Below are 23,651 nucleotides of genomic sequence, written 5' to 3' on the forward strand. Positions count from 1 at the left end.
TCATTACCATGTAACAACAGTTTGCAGTGTTAAAATAACTCAACTAGAATTGCATGCCCTCATGAACATGACCCACTAGTGGAGCCAAAATGAAAGTCTTACCCTGGCGTCATGGCCGATTAGCTCCTTGCACTCGTCGCAGGTGTTGGCGAACAGGCTGTCGTAACAGGGGATGCAGTAGGGGCTGTCCCCCTCTCCCCCGTCTGCCTGGATGTACTTGCGTCCGTACAGGGACTCCTTGCAGTTGTCGCAATCGAACCGGTCGCTCATCGTCACTTGTTCCATCCCTGCAACAGAGAAGCAGGATCGGCATGAACATGAGCCTTTCAAATGAACCCCTAGTGCTTAGGGAAGGCGAGCGGCAAGGAGGCGGGGAGAGGGGGACATGCAGGGTGGAGAGAGGGAGTTGGAGAAAGGAGAGACCGTACCCATCAGTGGACTTAACGTTAACACCTGTATTGTTTTTGTTTGTTAAACGTGTCATTTGGAAGCATTTTTCTGGCTGTTTCACTTTCTACCGTTCACCTTTAACTGCATTGAAGTTTAACTAAACCTTTAACACTCAATGGAGCGAGAGAGACGGAGAGAAAGAGGAGACAGAGGGAACAGGAGATGGAGGGAGACATTCATGAGAGGTAGTTCAAAGCGGCTATTAACTTTTTTTTGCTGTGTGATGATCGTGAGATGCACACACAGAAACAGACAACGGAGTTGCACAGAGCCATCACTCTGGGCTTTGCTTGCACTCCTCCGTAACACTATCAACCCCTCTGAATCTACAGTCTGTGAGATTAAAGGAATGAAATGGTAAATGCATACATTTATGTTGGGAAGAGATGGAGATCTGCGTGGACCACCAACTGAGACAGTGGTGAAGACCGACTACCCTCATGTCAAACTCATCACAGTTGACTCTTGTGAAAACAAAAATCCAGGATAGGCCGGCCTGCCCGCCCACAAAATATGGACACCCTTTCAAATGAGTGGATGCAGCTATTTCAGACACACCCGTTGCTGACAGGTGTATATAATCGAGCATACAGACATGCAATCTCCATAGACAAACATTGGCAGTGGAATGGCCTTACTGGGCCTCCTGAGTGGTGCAGCGGTCAAAGGCTGGAGTCCCATAGGGCGGCGCACAATTGGCCCAGTGTCGTCCGGGTTAGGGGAGGGTTTGGCCAGGGGGACTTTACTTGGCTCATCGCGCCCTAGCGACTCCTTGTGGCAGGCCGGGCTGACTTCGGTCATCAGTTGAACAGTGTTTCCTCCGACACATTGGTGCGGCTGGCTTCTGGGTTAAGCGGATGTGTGTGAAGAAGCGCAGTTTGACAAGTCATGTTTTGGATGACACAGGACTCGACCTTCGCCTCTCCCGAGACCGCTGGGGGGGGGGGTTGTAACGATGAGACAAGTCCGTAATTGGGGAGAAAAGGGGTTTAAAATAAATAGAATGTCCTTACTGAAGAGCTCAGTGACTTTCAACGTGGCACCGTCATAGGATGACATCTTTCCAACAAGTCAGTTTGTCAAATTTCTGCCCTGGTAGAGCTGCCTCGGTCAACTGTAAGTGTTATTATTGTGAAATGGAAACGTCTAGGAGCAACAACGGCTCAACCACAAAGTGGTAGGCCAACACAAGCTCAGTGCCGAGTGCTGAAGCGCGTAGCTTCACTCGGTTGCAACACTCACTCCCGACTTACAAACTGTCTCTGGAAGCAACGTCAATACAATAACTGTTCGTCGGTAGCTTGAAATGGATTTCCATAGCCGAGCAGCCGCACACAAGCCCAAAATCACCATGCGCAATGCCAAGCGTCAGCTGGAGTGGTGTAAAGCTCGCCGCCATTGGACTTTGGCGCAGTGGAAATGCGTACTCTGGAGTGATAAATCATGCTTCACCATCTGTCAGTCCGACGAACGACTCGGGTTTGGCGGATGCCAGGAGAACGCTACCGACTCCATGCATAGTGCCAAATGTAAAGGTTGGTGGAGGAGGAATAATGGTCTGGGGCTGTTTTTCATGGTTCGGTCTAGGCCCCTTAGTTCCAGTGAAGGGACATCTTAATGCTACCGCATACAATGGCATTCTAGATTATTCGGTGGTTCCAACTTAATAGCAACAAACGGTGGGAACAACTCCATATTAATGCCCATGATTTTGGAATGAGATGTTCGACGAGCAGGTATCCACATACTATTGGTGATGTAGTGTATATTCCCTAACATATACTGTAATGTTATATTTATACTTTGTTTTTACAGGAAAAGCAGTTTAATGGCTTACTAGATCTTAGCTGAAGTACACAAAATTGTTTGCGCATTATGGCAATGGTATCTGGCTGCCAAAACACTACAGCGTCGCTGAAGGAAAGCCCTGTGGTAAGTGATACAGCACTCTGGCAAAGCAAGCAGCCGGGTATCCATTTACAGCCGCCCAGAAATAATAATAATAATGTCTGATAAAATAATGAATCAAGACTTTAGAGGTCTAGTGCTGCCTGTGTTCTCACACACACACACACACACACACACACACACACACACACACACACACACACACACACACACACACACACACACACACACACACACACACACACACACACACACACACACACACACACACACACACCTGGATCAAAGACAACATCAGACCTCAACTGTTTCAGCTCTCGGTGGGGGGCAATTCCACTGTTCAAGTAAATGTGTTTGTGGAAATTGTTAAAAGTAGTCCTTGTGCATAGAGTTGTAAGATTTGTTGATCTTTGCAATCATTGGTTTTTGTTTGACATACATTTTAAAATAACCAACATTCTGTTGATGTGGAATTGCCCCGAGACAAAGGCTGTTAAATGAGTCGGGTTATGGAGTCGAGATAAAAATGTATTCACCTGCTCCTAATGTTCATAAATAACCCACTGATGTGTTCTCTCTGAAATGACACCCCTTTGCCGATTTTGGAGAGGCTCTTTCAACCCCCTCTCCTTCCCCTTCAATAAACAGAACCATAAATTAGGGAGCGTTACTGTTGGGGATTCTTGCTGCCTCTTGTTCACATCACAAGCCTACCACATCTCTACAACCAATGAGGCAACTGATACCTATCCCCCGAGGACCTGAGAGACTCAGCCATTATTCACTTCATAGTCATTCAACTTGGGGCTCTCGCATCACTCACAACCATCTTGGATTAACCCCGAACGCCGTTGATTGGATGGAATGTGATCTCGCAGCCCCGCGGTTCAATACTTTCTTCAGCGTACCAAAGTAAATGCTAGATAGCTTCATGCCAATGGCTTGTCTACGCATATGACACAAGTCTAAGATGTAGCCTGCGCCATCAAACCAAAAACATATCAGCCACACCAGGTATGCGCTAGCCTTGCTTTCCAAACATGTGCATACTCATACGGTACTGAAAGTAGAGGTTAGCCTGTGTTCTGACATCATCCTTCATCTAAAATAAAATAGAGGATCTGTTAATTGCCCTTTCCCTGTTCTTTGGTATCAGTAGCTTGCAAACAAGTCATTCAAAGTATGGCCAGAAAGTACTTATGTTTGATGTAAGCACTAGTTCTGTGAAGGCTGGACCAATATTGCATCGGAGATGTCTAAACAACCGAGGATACAAGCTTTCGGGTACCTGGAATGAATCATCCAGGGCATTCTGGAGCCCACTTGTTTCCCCCTTGCATGGCCCATCCAGGCAGCTTTGGCCCAACATCCAAACCACAAGTCTATTTATGGCCCCTCGGGAGACGAGGGGTTGAGCTACAATGACCCGCCTGCAAGCAATCAGTTAAGATTAGGTAGCAGCCAGTGGCTCCAAAGGGCTCCAAACTCCGGATGGGAACTTTACACTTGTCGATATTCCACAGCCCGATACATAAATACATATTATGGTAGGACAGAACGGGTTGTTTTGACTTTACGTCTTGTAGTATTGAAAACGCAAGAGTAACAATCCGTGAGGGGCGAGCGGACAGCCCTGACGGGTAAATGAACTCCGGATGCCACAGGACCCGGCTCTCACAGCGAGAGAGCATGACGTCAGTGTACGACCCTGGGGCTCCACAAGTGATTCAATCCAGAAAGCAAAGCAAGACAACCCCCCTTTCAATCACCACCACCCCCTAAAAAGATGGTGAGGGGGCTGCTGTTTGCGCAGATGACGACGGGGGGAGGAGGTTGTAGGGGGTGGAAGTGGTACTCAGTGAACTACAATCTAGACTATTTCTCACAGTGTATCCCAGATTCCCGGAAGGAGTCCATATTCTCTGAGCTTTGGGGCGCAGTGACTAAGAAAAACCACTTTCTGCTCATAACATTCCCAAACACTAGAGTAGTGAGTGAGAGTCCCCTGACAGAGACTCCTAGGAAAGCACTACCTCCCCCACCAAGGACAACAATTATGCTTATGCTGTCATATCTTACAGTAAGGTTACTTATACTCCACTGGTAATACATTCTGGTAGACTACAGACACTCCCTTTTGCAACTGAAAGACATTTAGCTCAATGGAAACACATCCAGATGCTGCAAATGCTATATTCTGTAGGTAAAACGAAGTGGCTTCTCACAACTGCCTTTTCCTTTGACTTTCTTAACTCTTTCTAGGCCGTTGTTTGGAGTTGAAGTCTCTCATTCTCAACCAGAACATCCGGTGAGATAGCTAGAGGACGCCAAGGTCGGTCTAGTCTAGTCATCACAACCCCCCTCCCCTCCCCCCTCCCCGATAGACAAATTGGTGGGCTGATTGGAGACCCAACAGAGCGAGGTTAATCCGTAGAGATAGAACCCTAGCAATGAAATGTGATTCTCTCTATGCAATAGAGATAAAGCAATCTGCCTCTATTGTTTTATCTGTATGGGTCTATGCAAGTTGTTTACTCATTGCTGCCAACTCAGTCAGCACTATACGCCGTTTGATCAGGCTCTGACTCAGGATGTGCGCCAGAGATGGGTTAGTTAGGGCTCCCTCACACCAAACCAAGTCCTCGGTCCGGTTTCACTGACAGCCCGCTAATCCCCTGCCCAAACTTTGCTCGCGCTTCGGTTCACTCCAAAACAAACCGTCCGTTGCACTCCGCGCTGGGAACAGTCCCTAGCACTCTTCCCCTGTCCCAACGCCCAATGAGAGTATCTGCTTGTAAAACGTCTGTTTGGCTACGGTCAGAGTTGCCAGACAAAGCAGTAGACAGTGTGCTTACATCAACAGATGAGAGAGAGAGAGACGGTCCCCGGCTGTCGAGGAGACTGTAGCGAGTCCCACTAAGTATGCTACACAAGCAAATGATTACATAACCATCTAATGTTTCACAATTATAAAAACACTGGCATACCATTGCCGAGACAAGTTGTGAAGGAATATGGTATGAGGAACATGAGCAGAGAAAGTTTTTCTAAAAAGGATTTGAAAGTGTGGATATAAGGGTGATATTTACGAGACAACCAAATAAACCAAGTGCATTACAGGCCTATCTATAGCCGGAGTGCACACTACTAACATGTGTGCCTCTTATCGGATACACATGCATGTCTTAGGGGCTGAAAAATGTGACTCTATAGCTACTCTACTTGTGCCATTTCTCAACATTTCATCTATAATCATGTGTTGAGAATTAGTCTGCCGTAGTGGATCAGAGTGTCGGTGAGTAAGTGTTAGGCTGCTGGAGCTGAGCCGGTGTAAACATGGCAAGGAGAGCCCTTGACGTACTAGACAGCGACGTCGCCCTGTGTACTTTGCCCAACAGGTGTTCTGTGTAGAGTTCAAGCTCGTGCTTGTCTGTGTGTACTCTATGATTAAGCGCACACACACACACACACACACACACACACACACACACACACACACACACACACACACACACACACACACACACACACACACACACACACACACACACACACACACACACACACACACACACACACACACACACACACACACACACACACACACACACACAATCAATGCTGCTGTATCTTTCAGTCTCCTTTCCAAAGTGTGGAAAGGAGACTCAAACAAGGTCAACAAAAACCTTGCTATTATTACCGACTACAACCGTTTTAACTTCGACAAGAATGTGTGCTCCCGGTTTCAAAATGCCACTTATATTTTACTGACTTGGGAATGAGACTGGTTGTTGTTGTTCGTATACTAAGAAAAGGACATATACGAAGAAAAGGACATGAATGGCCTTAAATGGACATCTTAAAGTGTGAGAAAAGAAAAAGGATAGACTACCAGAATATGGGGAGCGGTTGCGTGTTAGACATGAGCTAACCAATGGTCTCCTTAGGGATATTACCTCTCTAACCACTCAGCGCTCTGCAGTAGGTCAGGCAAGTCTGATGCGCACGGAGTACTTCCGTACAGTCTATGACCACTCCTCAGTTCGTCTGAGTCTATCCAATAGTTCTCCTATATCACAACATCTCAAAGACATGGGAAGAGTAGAGGGGAAACAAAGATGGCTTCCTATTGCAGCCCAAAGGAATATAGTTTACACACATTGAACTAACCATTGATGTATATAAAAACATCAATGCATATACACATACATTACCAAAAGTATGTGGACGCCTGCTCGTCAAACATCTAATTCTAAAATCATGAGCATTAATATGGAGTTGGTCCCCCCTTTGCTACTATAACAGCCTCCACTCTTCTGGGAAGAGATTCCACTAGATGGTGAAACATTGCTGTGGGGACTTGCTTCAATTCAGCCACAAGAGCACTAGTGAGATCAGGTAATAAGTTCTGGCTCGCAGTTGGCGTTCCAGTTCATCCCAAAGGTGTTCGATGGGGTTTGAGGTCAGGGCTCTGTGCAGGCCAGTCAAGTTCTTCCACACCGATGTTGACAAACCATCTCTGTATGGACCTAATTATTTACACAGGGTCATGCTGAAACAGGACTGTTCCCCAAACTGTTGCCACAAAGTTGGAAGCACAGAAATGTCTATAAGTCATTGTATGCTGTAGGGTTAAGATTTCCCTTCACTGGAACTAAGGGGACTAGACCGAACCATGAAAAACAGCCCCTGACAATTATTCCCCCTTCAAACTTTAGTTGGCACTACGCATTCGGGCAGGCAGCGTTCTCCTGGTATTCACCAAACCAAGATTTGTCCGTCGGACTGCCAGATGATGAAGCGGACTGCCAGAGGACTCCAGAGAATGCATTTCCACTGCTCCAGAGTACAATGGCGGCAAGCTTTATACACCACTCCAGCCGACACTTGGCATTGCGCATGGTGATCTTAGGCTTGTGTGCGGCTGCTCGGCCATGCTGAATTTATCAAATCCACTAATTTGAAGGGGTGTCCGCATCATTTTGGTCATGTAGTGTATCAGTTAATATTAACCTGCTTAGTATTTTTTATTTATTAAAACATGACAATTGTTGCATTAGCTAAACTGGGTAGAATGGGGAATATGAGAGGGACAGAGACAAAAAGGCAAAGACAGAGTGAGGGGAAATGAAGAAGAAACCAAATGGAATAGATAGAAAGAGCAAAGAAGAGGGTGACATTTAGAGGGAAATCCAATCTTGGCGTTGGATCTGAAACCTATGGCACGTCATAAATCAGAGCAGAGGAAAAGTGAAACGTTGGGTTTGGATAAACACATACCACCACATTGTGTTCCTCAGTTCTACTGTCTGGATGTCTTCCAGACAGAGTAAAGCTCCTTGGCTGGCTTTGAGACGGGTAGAAAATACAGCGCTGGACACTTCACTATATCATTTAAGGCCCGGTTGAGCATATCGAGAAAAGTTCATTTGTGTCACAGCCCAATTGCAATATGGCCATTTCAGAACTTCGCCAAAACGGGGAACCTCGCCCCGGTCTTATTTACTCAATGCATCATGCCGTGTCAGCCAGATAAGACTTTCCATTTGGTGACAAATGCTAAATGTCAAATGGCGTGAATTACACAACAATATTTTAAATGGTCCAGAACCTGTTTGTTCTAGACTGTCATTACAATCCCTTGACTCATAAACTGGAATGCAAGGCAAGGTCAGAGTCCTTTGGGATTTAAACACTTGATCATTCTCAAGAACTACACTCTCCATAGAGAAAACTATGAGGCCAAGATGGCTGGACATTTGCCTGGCCACTTCGGTTAACATCAGGACATCAACGGGGCTGTCAGGTTCAACTGCCTATTTAGGCTTTTGGGGACAGAATGATCTAGCTACTGTTAGTCGTGCTAGATAAGTGGTGCCTTCAGAAAGTATTCACATGCCATTACATTTTCCACATTGTGTTGTGTTCGTCGGATTTTAAAATTCATTAAAAAAAACTGAAATGTCTTGAGTCAATAAGTATTCAACCCCCGTTATGGCAAGGCTAAATAAGTTCAGGGGTAAAAATGCTTAAGTCACATAATAAGATGCATGGACTCACTCTGTGTGCAATAACAGTGTTTAACAAGATTTTTGAATGGCTACCTCATCTCTGTATCCCACACATACAGATAATTGTAAGGTCCCTCAGTCGAGCAGTGAATTTCAAAAACACACAAACCACAAAGACCAGGGAGGTTTTCCAATGCCTCGCAAAGAAAGCCACCTATTGGTAGATGGTTAACATTAAAAGCTAACATTGAATATCCCTTTCGGCATGGTAAAATTATTACACTTTGGATGGTGTATCAATACGCCCGATCACAACAACGATACAGGTGTCTTTCCTAACTCAGTTGTCGGAGAGGAAGGAAACCGCTCAGAGATTTCATCATGAGGCCAATGGTGACTTTGAAACAGTTACAGATCAATGGCTATGGTAGGAAGAAAACGAGGATGGATCAACAACATTGTAGTTACTCCACAATTCTAACCTAATTGACAGTGAAAAGAAGAATCCTGTACATTATAATATATATATATTAATATATAATATAATATATTAATATATATATAATAACTATATATATATAATAAATATATATATATATATATAATATAAATATATATATAAACATGCATCCTGTTTGCAATAAGGCACTAAAGTAATACTGCAAAAAATGTGGCAAAGCAATTAACAGTTTGTATTCAGGACACATTAGAGAGTACCACTCTCTCTATTTTTTACTATAGTGGTGGCTGCATCATGTCATGGGTATGTTTGTAACCTTTAAGGACTGGGGAGTTTTTCAGAATAAACGGAATGGAGCTAAACACAGGCAAAATCCTAGAGGAAAACCTGATTCCGTCTGCGTTCCACCAGACACTGGGATATGAATTCCCCTGGGAGATTAATTCACAATGAACAAGGCCAAATCTACACTGGAGTTGCTTACCAAGACAGTAAATGTTCTTGAGTGGCCGAGTTACAGTTTTGACGTAAATCTACTTGAAAATCTATGGCAAGACCTAAAAATGGTTATCTAGCCATGATCAACAACAAACTTGACAGAGCTTGAAGAATTCACTTTTTTTTTTAATTGGGGAAATGTTGCACAATCCAGGTGTGGAAAGCTTTTAGAGACTTACCCAAAAGTGCATCTACAAAACTCTTGATTCAGCGGTGTAAATACTAACGCAAATTTGATCATGTATTTCCTTTTTAAAAAATTTGAAGAAAAGAAATATTCACTTTGTCATTATGGCGTATTGTGTGTAAATTGGCAAGAGAAAAAAAATACTATTTAATCAATTTTGAATTTAGGCTGTAACAACAAAATGTGGAATGAGTCAAGGGGTGTGAATACTTTCTGAAGACACTAACTCGGCCTATGCAAGTCACTTGACAAGAGAGAAGAGGCACGATGAGGCAACACAAAGTCAAACTAGGGGGACACATGTGCAACATCTGTTTGTACTTTTGAGTTGTGAACTGCTCTTGCTGGCATTCGCAGTATCAGATAAAGACACTACAGTAACTATGAGGAAGGGGTGAGCCAATGAAGTCAGACGAAGCAGAGGGAAATTGCTCATGAAAACGAGATAACGCCAGGCTTACAAACAGTCACTATAACAACCCAATGTACAGACGCAGACCACAAAGATGCTTCCGGCTTCTAACTGAAGAATGACCATCCACATGGGGATGACACAGAACCTAGCTAGGTGCTTTCCAATAGTACCCAACATAAAAAAAAAACGAGGAGGACAAAAGGCACTCACTCTTCATGATTAAAATGCCTTTATTGAGGTGGCAAGTTCAATGGAACAATATCTTAAACTGATGCGTTTCGGTAGGTCAAACCTTCGTCAAACCAACATTTCCTTAAGTGTGGTTGGAACAGGCCAACTCCGCCCCAGCACTCCATAGCGTCCACGGGTCGGGATGCTTGCATAGCCATTGCGCAATCTGTGGCCGCCGCTGTTTACGCTTCCAGCCTCGGAGTGGAGCCACAGATCGGCTCCAGCGGAAGAGTTGACACTTCTACATATTTTCTCCCCCACTTTCAGACGAGAACAACCTGGCCCACCCACCCACCCACATCCTTATTTCTCACACATTTCATAAGGCTACAATCAGTAGGCCCCATCTAAACACTACTACTGTGGCCATTGCGATTCTCCGTGATCCCTAAAATAACACCACCGAGATGCTTTGTCTCGGCTGACCATGTTTCATACTATCAAGCAGACTCAAGCCATACTGTGCTGGCTCAGATATGTTCTTCTTCTTCTTCTCATATTGTCCTTCCCACATGGTTTCAGCAACTACGCTGGAAGCGTAAACAGGCAGACCCAGTACAGCTCAGCTTTGTTTTGCTCAGTAGCGAGAAAGGGGTACACTGTTCCCATGCGAGAGGGTTTGACTTCACCAAAAGAGGGCTGGGCAGAGGACCAGACACAGGAGGCCTAACCGGTCATTGTCCCTGAGCATTTAAACACAGCCTGGTGTGGTGGTGGGAGGACACCGAGGGCTCCGATGAGGGGGAGTGTCGTAAACATAAAGGAGGCCAAATGACTACCTGTGGCAGGGCCTTTGTAATTTGTCTCTTCTCTTAGCTTTTAATGAGCGAGCAGGTGTAGAGGAGAGATGTGATTTAGAGATTTGAAGAGAGGCAGAGGAAACCCGGGAAAAGACAGGCTTATGTGGGACACAAACCTCCGCTAGAACGTTAGCAGGGTTTACTTTGCGCAGTGAGTAGATGGATATATACTTACTGGCCCCGAAGGGGGCTTAACATTGAACAGCAGTTTCATGGTGATTTAAAGCATCTTATGGAGAATGTCAGTAAACCACAGGAAAGGAGGTAACGCAGCCCTCATCAGTAATTGCTGTAGGCCTATTACGGACTTCTGTAAATGCCAAACAAAGTACATTGTGATAAAAGCACATTCTTACTTGCCAAGAGAGGACACGCTCATTGTGAGGAAAGAATGAATAGCTACTCTCAGAAGTAAAGCAGTCCGAAATGCAACTTTCATATATCCCCTCCCCCCTCTGCGAACTGTCTATCCAAGCTTACCATAACGCTCCCCCAACACCAAGCAATAACAGAAAAATTATTCTAAATCCTACGGTGCTTTTTCAACCAACCATGAAGGACAGCTTTAGATTCTGGAAAATGTATCTGGATGTATTTTTATATATCACTGTATGGATGGTCAAAAGACTACATTTTTGGACCACATTTGTCTTCCTTTGAAGAGAAAGAGAGAAAAAAAACACTGCCATACATTACAATTTCACATCTGGTTTAGATTTGGGGGAAGTATGCAGTCAACTCCAGCATGCCAAAGGAGGTTTTGGACAGTCACTGACTGGAGAATGCAGGAAGGTCTGCCTTTACTTTCTCTGCAGCGCTGGTATTCGCCGGTAAATGTGAAGAGGGCAGAGGCAAAAACGGAGAGAGCGAGAAAGAGAAAGCGAGAGGTACAGGAAGTGACAAAGACAGGTAGCAAGCGGGGAGATATATCAGCCTAGACCTGAGTGGGGAAAAACTAGTTGATGGAAAGATAATGACAAGACTGTCAGCATTGCAAGGGGAATACAGGAAGTGAAGGAATGCAGAGACTAAAGAGCTGAGAGAAAAGGCTATATAGAGATCATTTTCAACCAAATGATAAAATGCTAGTCATGCTAAAAAAAAAGAAAGAGTATGAAGTTAAACAAGAGAATATACTTAAACGCTAAGGCGAGAGAGAGAGAGAGAGAAATGTCTGAAAAAAAGGAGCAAGCATGTAGTTCTCAGTTAGGGCCCTAGTGGACATTGGTAGGGAGTGTATTATATGGAGTGGGGTGAGTACTGTTCAGAGGCCAAAATGACCCTGATTCCCAGGAGTAGCCTTGCTCCCCCGTTTCTGACTGACCAGCAGCACCGTGAAGATTTATTACCAAACATGGCCATCCCATCATTCTCGTCACTGTCCTGTCCTCCCCCTGGCTGGGCTGCCTGTCATCATCTGCACTCCAATCCAGGGGATAGTCCAGGACATCTCTTTCATCTCTTTGAAAGCAGAACCCTACAGACACTGGCAGAGTGAGGGGAAGTGTTTGGCTCAATATCATCCTCTGAGGCGTCATTGGAGCAAGGTGTAAATGCGGACATGAAGATACCATGGGATTGCTTGAATGTCTGTCGAAGGATGTAGTTCTTTTTTGGTGTGGCAAATTTTATTAATGCTTGCAACAGAACAAAAACACGCCGCCCTCGCTTGATCCTTGGAAAAAGTATTGCATTTCTCCCACCTAAAAGGAGAATGGTGCTACTAGAGCGGTACGACCAGAATATTTAGTTTTAGTGGGTCAATACACTCTGGATCCCTTTCAGAGTGATTCAGCAGCAGGTCAGCCTAGCTGGTCTCTGGGGAGGATGGTGTTTGCACATATCTTCAGAAGGGGAAACGGAGGGAGTCCTCCTATGCAATATCTTCACTGGCGTGGTGACAATTTCATCTCTGCCGGTGTTTTACATCTCGACCTCCCTCCCCGCTCTCCTCGTTTGTACCTACAGCCAGACACAACAACCTTCCCAGTCACAACAACCTCCCCAGTCACCAGACACAAGGCTGTTATATCTGGAGCCAGAAACAAAAAAACACAAAATCTGTCAGATATTTTTGAACTGTGGCGCTTTATTGACACTTGGATATTGGTACGGAAATTGTGATTTTCTCATTTGGAGGGGAGTGATCCAGTCATAGAAATGGTCACACATGTTATGCTGTAGTACAGGCGTCTCCAACAGGTCGAACGCTGGTAGCTCGCAGCCCACTTATCATTAGCTCGCAAAACAATTCTGAAAGTGCATGTGTTCCAGCACAAACTGTCCGAAACAAATCTCACAAGTATCAGACACCTCAAGCTCTAACCAATCAAATCCACATTGACATGATCCTACTCCTAGTTAGCCAGAATTGGCTTAAAAAGCCAAACGTAACATATCTGCAAATTAAGTTCCATCAATATTGCCTCTGTATGTCTGTGTGCTGCGCACGTTTGTCTCTCATTCACTTCTTGTAACAAGTTTGTGATAATGAGAAGTGTCTTCTGGATAGAAAAACACTTACCCTAAAACATTCTCAATTAAATGTTAACTGCAAAGTAGGCTTACCTGGCAGAATAATATAATGATTATTTATATAAAATTGGGTGGGACTTTGACTTAAAAACTCTGTCGTGGCGGCAGGGTAGCCTCGTGGTTAGAGCGTTGGACTAGTAACTGAAAGGTTGCAAGTTCGAATCCCCGAGCTGAAAAGGTTCAAATCTGTCGTTCTGCCCCTGAACAGGCAGTTCCTAGGCCGTCATTGAAAATAAGAATTTGTTCTCAACTGACTTGCCTAGTAAAATAAAGGTAAAATAAAAAATCATATATATATGCAGTGGTCTAAAGTTCTTAAGTAAAAAATACAGTACTACTTAAGTTCATTTTTGGGGTAACTATACTTTACCATTTACATTGGACTACTTTTACTTCACTACATTCCTAAAGAAAATGTACTTTTTATTCCATACATTATCCTTGTCACCCAAAAGTACTTGTTACATTTTGAATGCTTAACAGGACAGGAAACTGGTCCAATTCACACACTTATCAAGAGAACATCCCTGGTCATCTCAACTGCCTTTGATCTGGCGGACTCACTAAACCCAAATGCTTCGTTTGTAAATTATCTGAGCATTGAAGTGTGCCCCAGGCTATCCGTAAAAAAAAAAGAATAATAATATTCAACTACGACAATTGTGATGTCTGGTTTGCTTAAATTAACATATGAAATTACTTATACTTTTGATACTGAAGTATATTGAAAACCAAATACTTTTAGACTTCTACTCAAGTAGTATTTTACTGAGTGACTTTCACTTGAGTCATAAGGTATCTTTACTTTCTTTCAAGTATGACAATTGGGTACTTTTCCCACCACTGGATATATGCAGCAGTAAAAACATCCCTAGACCAGCACATTCCTCTTTCACAAAATGCACAAGTAAAGGGGTATTACACAAAAAAATCTGTTTGTTTTTCAGCCCCCAAATTTTATTCTGATGCAATTTAAGCATTAACATGGACTTAGAGAAAACAATGACATTGGATGTTCTATGAATACTTGTAATTTTGAGTGAAAAACTGAAGAAAATCCCAAACCAGGAAAAATAAAATGGAGAAACACAGAATGTGAAATGACAAAATACTGCCTATTTGAAAGCTATGAAAGAATTAATGAGCTGCTTGCGACATGCTTCGAAATTTAAAAGTAGCTAGAAAATGTTGGACCCCTGCTGAAGTAGGACTGGTTTCAAGGCTCTCTTGTGTTGTCTGAGATTCCCAAAGATTGGAAAGCAGCTGCGATCATCCCCCTCTTCAAAAGGGGGGGGGGGGGACTCTTGACCCAAACTGCTACAGACCTATATCTATCCTACCCTGCCTTTCTAAGGTCTTCAAAAGCCAAGTCAACAAACAGATTACCGACCATTTCGAATCCCACCGGACCTTCTCCGCTATGCAATCTGGTTTCAGAGCTGGTCATAGGTGCACCTCAGCCATGCTGAAGGTCCTAAACGATATCGTAACCGCCATCGATAAGAAACAATACTGTGCAGCCGTATTCATTGACCAGGCCAAGGCTTTCGACTCTGTCAATCACCACATCCTCATCGGCAGACTCGATAGCATTGGTTTCTCAAATGAATGCCTCGCCTGGTTCACCAACTACTTCTCTGATAGAGTTCAGTGTGTCAAATTAGAGGGCATGTTGTCCGGTCCTCTGGCAGTCTATGGGGGTCCCACAGGGTTCAATTCTTGGGCCGACTCTTCTCTGTATACATCAATGAGGTCGCTCTTGCTGCTGGTGAGTGTCTGATAAACCTCTACGCAGACTACACCATTCGGAATACTTCCTGCCCGTCTTTGGACACTGTGTTAACAACCCTCCAGACGAGCTTCAATGCCATACAACTCTCCTTCCGTGGCCTCAAATTGCTCTTAAATACAAGTAAAACTAAACGCATGCTTTTCAACCGATCGCTGCCTGCACCTGCCCGCCCGTCCAGCATCACTACTCTGGATGGTTCTGACTTAGAATATGTGGACAACTACAAATACCTGGGTGTCTGGTTAGACTGTAAACTCTCCTTCCAGACTCGCATCAAACATCTCCAATCCAAAGTTACATCTAGAATCGGCTTCCTGTTTCGCAACAAAGCATCCTTCAATCATGCTGCCAAACATACCCTCGTAAAACTGACCACCCTACCGATCCTCGATTTCGGCGATGTCATTTACAAAATAGCCTCCAATACCCTACTCAATAAATTGGATGCAGTCTATCACAGTGCCATTCGTTTTGTCACCAAAGCCCCATATACTACCCACCACTGCGACCTGTACGCTTTCGTTGGCTGGCCCTCGCTTCATACTCGTCGCTAAACCCACTGGCTCCAGGTCATCTACAAGACCCTGCAAGACCCTTTGTTTGTTTTACTCCATGTGTAACTCTGTGTTGTTGTATGTGTCAAACTGCTTTACTTTATCTTGGCCAGGACGCAATTGTAAATGAGAACTTGTTCTCAACTTACCTACCTGGTTAAATAAAAGGTGAAATACATTTTTTTTTGTATTCAAAATAGCTGAGATAGGACACCGGTAACTTGATATACAGAACAAAGGCATTTTTCAGAGCCCGGTCCATCATGCAGAGACAGTGGTGAAAGATCCATGCTGCCTCTTATCCTTCCTTTCCAGAGCAGTGGATTTCCTTTCGTCTGTAACGGACAATGCAAATTCCATCCTTCCTGGTTTCTACGGATCTGACCTGAATGACACTTCACATTCTATATTTGCTTACCAAAATGGTAATCTGTGTTGTTCCCTTAACCTTTGACACAAAGTTGGCTTGTCAAATGCTGCACAGACCATTTAGCATGACAAGAGTAAGCACAATGTTCATGAATACATCAGCAAGTTATTTTGACATCATCCCCTACCTCCCCACCGCCTTTTATAGGTCCATTTCCAACCCACAGGGACCAAAAACCAAGGCTAGACCATGCGGCACAGAGCCAAAATGGCTCCTGTAAACTGGCCATTCCCAGGGGGTCGCCTGATTCTGCCGACTCAGCATCAAGGAGCTGGTGTAGAGTTTCAGAGCCCGCACAGTCAGCAATTTGAGCACCCTTTGATGGCGACGCACAATTGCTGCTCGCCACAACTGCAAGCAATTATTCCACAAACACACATGGCCACTCATGATTGCTATGGTGGCACCTGATCCTTGGGTTAAGATGCCAGATTTTTGGTCAATGTGGCGGCAGTGTAGCCTAGTGGTTAGAGTGTTGGACTAGTAACCGGAAGGTTGCGAGTTCAAACCCCCGAGCCGACAAGGTACAAGTCTGTCATTCTGCCCCTGAACAGGCAGTTAACCCACTGTTCCCAGGCCGTCATTGAAAATAAGAATGTGTTCTTAACTGACTTGCCTGGTTAAATAAAGGTAAAAAAAAACATTGTTTTTTTAAAAAATGGTCTCTTTCCCTATTTCTTGCTCTCTCCATTTCAAACCTACATAGGGACTATCTGGAGGCTTTGTGGCTTGCAGGTATAGGTTGCAGGTATAGGCATCTGTCCTATTGGAAGTGTTGCATATCGGTCCTAGTAAATCTAATTTTATTTGTCACATACACATGGTTAGCAGATGCTTGCAGATGCTTGTGCTTCTAGTTCCGACAATGCAGTAGTAACCAACGAGTAATCTAACCTAACAACTGCTACCTTATACACAAACACAAGTGTAAAGGGATAAAGAATATGTACATAAAGATATATGAATGAGTGATGGTACAGAACGGCATAGGCAAGATGCAGTAGATGGTATCGAGTACAGTATATACCACCTGGGGGTGAGAGTAGTAAGTACACTTGTAATGAGTACTAAAGTTGACCTCATCTACCCAAGCTATGTTCTCTGCAACTCAAAAGAGTAAGTTGCAGTCACCAAAAACCATCCCTTTCTCTCTCTCGCTCCATAACCTTGAAAAGATGGGTTTATTTGTGGGGAAAAAACATCACGTATGTCTAGAAAATGCTGAGGGAACCTGCCAAATGGGAAACGACTGGGATGAATCACCGTTATAAGTCATTTCCAGTAATATGCAGAGGCCCTTTTTTTCTTCACAGAGTAAGGTCTCCTTGGAGACGTGTAAACAGTGCCCTCATTCCCTGGCACCATAAAACGTTTGGCAGTGAAGTGTTCCCTTGCTTCTTGTCCTCCCGGAGTTCACTGAGGGCAGCAACCAGCGTTCTGGAGGTGATGCTGTGGCAATGCGAAATATGTTGACTCTCTCACTCAATGTAGTGCATGATACATTTTTTTTCACTCTCAGGGGATACTGTACATGACTTGTGGGCTGACTTCATTACTTTTGCCCCGATAAAACCACATTATGTCTTTGGCGGAGGAGCTGGCAGCTGGTGCCCAAAATAAAAATTAATATACAAAACTGATGCAACGCTGGAAAAGTTGGCCAAAAGCCTCCAGAACCGGAAGATCAGGTCAATCCATGTCAGTACAGTAAGGGACAGTGTAACAGAAGCATATTAAAAGCAGCGTACTAAATATCTACAGTACAAAAATAGAATAATAGACCTAATAACTGGGTGTGATAATGGTGGAGCGACAGGCGCAACAGGCAGGCATTTCTATGTCGAGAGTACCACCCCCCCCCCATCTCAAATTGAAATTTTCCACTCATAAAAACGTAACGACCATTTCTTTAATTCCGGAATTTGTAGGAGGCGCCAGAAGTGGGTTCCTTTCCTGCTGGACGGCGACCCCTATGACTAGCATGGGGTCAACGACAACACGGGGGCCAGTTGCTCCTTCCTGTCCCTCCAAACAGAGATCGCTCTGGGATATCTCACAGATCCAAACCCCAGTACACACGAGTACTATATGTGCACACAAACACACCGACAAAGGCATGCACACACGGTCACAAAGAAAAACAGACATGTACTGTATGAACACGCCTGACACAGAGACAAGCAAGTAGACAAAGAAACACACACACAGGCCACTGTGCACACATACAAACATATACAGCACATGCAAAAGTTCACATACACAACTTCTTTACACTGAAAAGGTAAATGGGAAGATCGAGGGCTCAAAGACAAAAATACAAAAATCGGGGGACAATGGGTGACTTGTGCAGGAAGACCAGACACGGCAAGCAGCTGTATACACACACCAGCAGTTTGTTTAAACTGAGTCCCAAATGGCAACCTATTCTCTATAGTTCACTCTTTGGTCAAACGTAGGGCACCATATATAGGGAACAGGGATGAAAACAAAGTCTCTTTTTTTGGGGACTTCCCATTGAGTGTAATTATTGCTTATATTCACAATTCCGACTCTTCCACTCATAATTGAACCCGATAAGATCAAACAACTTGATATATTTAGGAAATGAGCTCTAAAAACAAAGTGGGCAGATCCTGGTCAGTCATCAAAGCACACTGAGTGGATAACCAGTCCAGACAGAGAGTGGACCAGACTGGGATAAGAAGCACTAGGGTTTAATAGGCATAATCCTGCCAAATTACCCTCCTCACTGGTATAAGAGACCAATGAAAGCTGTGCTCATTGAAACACTGAAGCTGTCATAACAGGGAAAAGTGACAAGTTTTACACACACCGGCCATGGGGGGGGGATAAAAAAATAAAAACATCTCAGCATTAGGCCACTAGGGAATAATGATACAAAACTTACACAACCACACAGTTACTAAACATCCTTCCAGAGTCCGGCATGAGGGAAGAAAGAGGAAAGACTGCTGGCTTGTGCTGAAACACGCCTCTCCTGACCCAATTTTATGATCCCCAGCAGACCCATCAAAAATGACCACCTCCTTTATCTCTCCCCCCCCCCCTTCTCTCATTTTCTTTGACCTTCACATAGGACCCAGGAGAAGAGAATGTCACGTGTCTGTTGAGAGAAGACTGCGTTGCTCATTTTGGCGTCAGAGGTCAAATGCATGCTGATGAATTGCCACAAAATCAGGAAGTGCATTTGTGAGTGGTGCAGCCAGTGGGGGTCAGCGACCCACGGGTCATTTTTCCCCCTCTCCGTACCGTGAGGAGAACGCTCCGGCTCACACACACACACCGGCTGGAATGTGCACACTTCAAAAGGTGTCCACAAATCAAGCTGCCATGCCAAGGACTCCACTCCGTGCCCCTCCGCTACTCTTCCCCTTACCTCTCCATCTCTCTGTCCTTCTCCAACCTGAGAACCTGGACTACGTTCATAGTTGTGCATGAAAGATGGTAGCTCATGGGCCCAGAGATGAAACTCCTTATTCTATAAGGTGCACTATCTGCTGGACTTTGCAATGCAGGCACATTCTCCATGCTCATTCACTCTGGTCGCACACTTCTTCTGCCTCCACTGCTGAGGAAAAGGAGTCAGAACTTGTAGTAGCCAGGTTCAAGGGCAGGTCATTGCTTCCTTGTCATAGAATATATTTGGGGAGTGGCAGGTTGTTATAAGTAGATGCTCAGTAGACACCTTTTAATTATCATAATCATTATCAAAACTAGCAGATATACCTTGGTGCGAATGGACAGGGAGTTTTTCTTGGACTTGACTATTGTAGTGTTCAATAGCGCTTGAAGGAGAGCCCAATCTAAGAAATCCAGTCTCAACTTTACCAGAGGAGAGCCACAATCCGTCACGCTCTCTTATCTCGCTGTGTCACATGGGATCTCTTTATCATGCAGCCATGCAAAACACCATTCGTCTTCTCCGCCTAATTCACTCCAAAGTGATAAACTGCAAAGTCCACCCAGCACTTTGGTTAAATAAAGAGACACCGTAAGCAAGCACAGGTGTTTCGGTAAACACAGATAGTGGAGTTGAATTATGTCGAGTCCCAATCAGACATGTCTTATCTCTCTCAATCTATCATCCACAATCTCCACCGCTCTTTCTCAACTCCCTCTTTTACTCTGGTCCTATACATGTCTCTTCTTTAGGAGACCGTAGGCTATAGGAAACAGTATAGGCGAAATCTCAAGACTAGGACTTTAAGAACAGATTAACAGAGTAGGAAGTAGTGTTGACATGATACCAGTACCAGGTTGGTATCACGATACGCGATAACATGACAATATTTGATACCATTTCAACAATATGTTTTTATTATTTCGTTATGTTTTGAGGTACTACGGTAGTCTATTGATGTTAGCATCAATTGTGAGCTAACAAGGAAAGTTAGCCTACAAAGCTGGAAGCTACCGATATCTTTCATTGTAAAGTGTTCTAGCCTGTAATGAACTTGTTTTGCGAACAGTAATTAACAGTTTCAACATTTCTACATGCCGTGTTGCATTATTCAAGTGTGTTCACTTCTGGGCAGCCTAAGTGTGGAGCTAACATGATGTAGCCAAGACTCCCAGTAAGTGCAGTGGTTCCTCAGGACAGGCTAGAGCTAGCAATGAGTAGTGGAGCAGGAACGGTGCGCTCACGCTATGAGGGGACATCGGCTGCGCCGTAGGACAGACTTGATCCTCTCCCAATCAGTAGACGACGTGAGATTTCACAGAAGTACCGAAAGTAACAAGTTCTAGTACCGAACCGTTTTTCATGTTCTAATACGAAAAAGTCCAGAAGTTTCAGTATACCGTGCAACACTAGTAAGAACAGGAAAATGACTTTAGCAGTGAAACGGGAAAAGACAGAAACCTGGCAGACAGACTGAAAGTGTGTAGGCAAAGGCACCAGGTTTAGTCACGGCTCTGACTAAACCTGTAGTGTGTAGGCAAAGGCACCAGGTTTAGTCACGGCTCTGACTAAACCTGTAGTGTGTAGGCAAAGGCACCAGGTTTAGCCACTGCTCTGACTAAACCTGGAGTCTCCATCGATCAACTAAAAGTACATGTTTGTCACACAAGGTGTAAATTAACGAGATCTACTGCACAGCCCTGATTAGTGGGATGCTAGCTTGCACAGCATCACAGTCAACCACAGATGGTGACATAAAAGGCCACCCCACGGCACTCTACAGTAAACACCATTCAATCTGGCTACACTATAAAAGGTTAAAAAGCTGGCACCCACACACACACACACACACAAAACAAGAACGTGTAGGACCACACATATACAGCATACACAAATTATCTCTGCGTTCAACAGAGAAGTATGACGTGGTCTGACCGATGATCCTTATCATCTATATGCAGACTTAGGAAGACCGAAAGCCCTCTAACATAGTGCCACTGGGCACAGATGTCAGTTCAATGTCTAGCTTTGATTTTACATTTGGTTGAGTTGTAAACTTTTGTGAATTCAAGTGTCACCATGTCATTGGATTTAGATATTATTTATTTTAAATGGGTGAAAGAAGATGAAACACCCATACATTGACGACTTGTTTCAAAATCCAATCACTTTTCCATGTTGATTCAACGACATCACATTGATGTTTTGGGGGGTTGAAATGTGGAAACCACGTTGATTCAACCAGCTTTTGACCAGTGGGGTGCCACTGTTTTCGGCGATCACAAAATTTGAATACGGGTTTCCATCTACCAGCTTCTTCAAGGAAGCGGCGGGAGGGGGGGGTGAAATATTTTCGGGGTTTAGTCATGGTGTTGGTGTCATTGGCCCTAAGCTGTACTGCTTTCCAAGCAGTCTGGCGCTCTCCCGTTCTACTCATTGATTTCATTTCCTTTGCACTTGCTTTGGATGTGGTTGTTTGATGCCTAGGTCTCCTACTCCACTTGAAGTGCAAAAATTGCTAAAGTATATCAAAAAGTAGAGAACAAACAACTAATAATGTTTGCCAGACGTTGCTCGAGAGGAATGGGGGAATGCGTTGAGAATGTGTAGCTTTGACTCCGTCTCAGTGGAGAGAAGAGAGGTAATCTGGCAACCCCCGTTAAATTAGTCTGAATGGAGATGGCAACGTGCATGGATGGTGAAATCCATAGATTAGGACCCAATGACTTCATTTCAATTCATTTGATTTCCTAATATGAGCCGAAACGCGGGAAAATGTTTGAAATTGTTGCATGTTGCGTTTATATTTTTGTTAAATAGAATTATAATTATTAAGTAACTGGTTCCACAGACTTTTAAAACATTTTTTTTTTAAGTTAAGATGCCCAAATAATAGGTGAATGAACACGAGACAAGTTGAGCAAACACATTTAATGTTGACAGAATGTGTCTGACTTCTCAAATTGGTGCCAAGTTTGGGCCAACTAGAAAAGGTTCAATTCAACTAACACTGATAGAAAAGTTCAGTAAAGTAAAAAAGGCTGTTACTTAATAATAATTAGTTGAAACTATATATATATTTTTTTACAGTGTATATTCAACGATCCACAAACATCCTGAGCTTTAATCCACCCTTTGGTTCTACGAGACCTATCAAACAAACAGATTACGCTGTTTGGAGTACATTAGTCCTATGATCTCATAGAGCCAACTGTTTAACAAAAGACCTTAAAAGTAAAAAGGTAAACAGTTTAATCAAGCGTGTCTGATAAAATTACAATGTTCTCTTCCGCTCTGCTGAATTAAAAAGGTAGACGCCGCTAAATTACGTCGCCATGTGCAGCACTGCAGATAGAAATGAGAGATGCAAGACTTGCAGAAATGTACCCACTACGCTGTTTATTTTCTGCATCTACGCCATATTACTGAGTCTACCTTTAACATGCAGAAAAAAAGGGAGTGGAATATCTCCGGCCTAGTGCCTAACACAAGCCATTCATTAAAAGCGAGAGTCAATAGCATTAGTATGGACTGAACGCCATCTAAACAGCAGTAATCTCAGATTAAGACAAGCTGTGACAGGCCACTGACAGATGTGCCTTCGAGCATTAACAGTGTTCCTCTTGGGCCACTCCTCTCTCCATCTCCTCTCTGCAGCCCTTCATTCAACATCCCTGGCAGTGGCTCGCCATTGCTCGTCCTGTCGTAAATCACCTCCGTCTTCCTCTCCTCATCAACCAGGAGCTGGTGTTCTTTTATATCCAAGCCAAGGACACTTTCTCCCATTTATGGGTCCTGCAAGTACAAGGCATTGTGATGGGAACAGCCTCCCCCCTCCAACTCTGCCTTTGACTCTTGCACATTAGCGCCGTCATGTACCCATGGTGCTGCCAAGTAAACACTCCCCTAGGTTTATGTTGGACTTGGGCAACTTATCATATCCACTTCGATTTATGGTC

At 44.0% G+C, this 23,651-nt stretch overlaps 1 protein-coding gene across 1 annotated transcript in view; it reads right to left on the reverse strand.

Annotated features, from left to right (window-relative positions):
* The window catches only part of LOC118367361 (four and a half LIM domains protein 3-like), a 42,317-nt gene that overhangs the window by 8,767 nt on the left and 9,899 nt on the right, over positions 1–23,651 (reverse strand). Inside the window, exon 2 of the mRNA XM_035750744.2 lies at positions 103–287. Within this exon, the coding sequence (XP_035606637.1) occupies positions 103–287 (185 nt within the window). The remainder of the gene's footprint in view (positions 1–102; positions 288–23,651) is intronic.

The sequence above is a fragment of the Oncorhynchus keta genome, chromosome 34 (genome assembly GCF_023373465.1).
Source record: "Oncorhynchus keta strain PuntledgeMale-10-30-2019 chromosome 34, Oket_V2, whole genome shotgun sequence".
In the NCBI taxonomy this organism is placed as follows: Eukaryota; Metazoa; Chordata; class Actinopteri; order Salmoniformes; family Salmonidae; genus Oncorhynchus; species Oncorhynchus keta.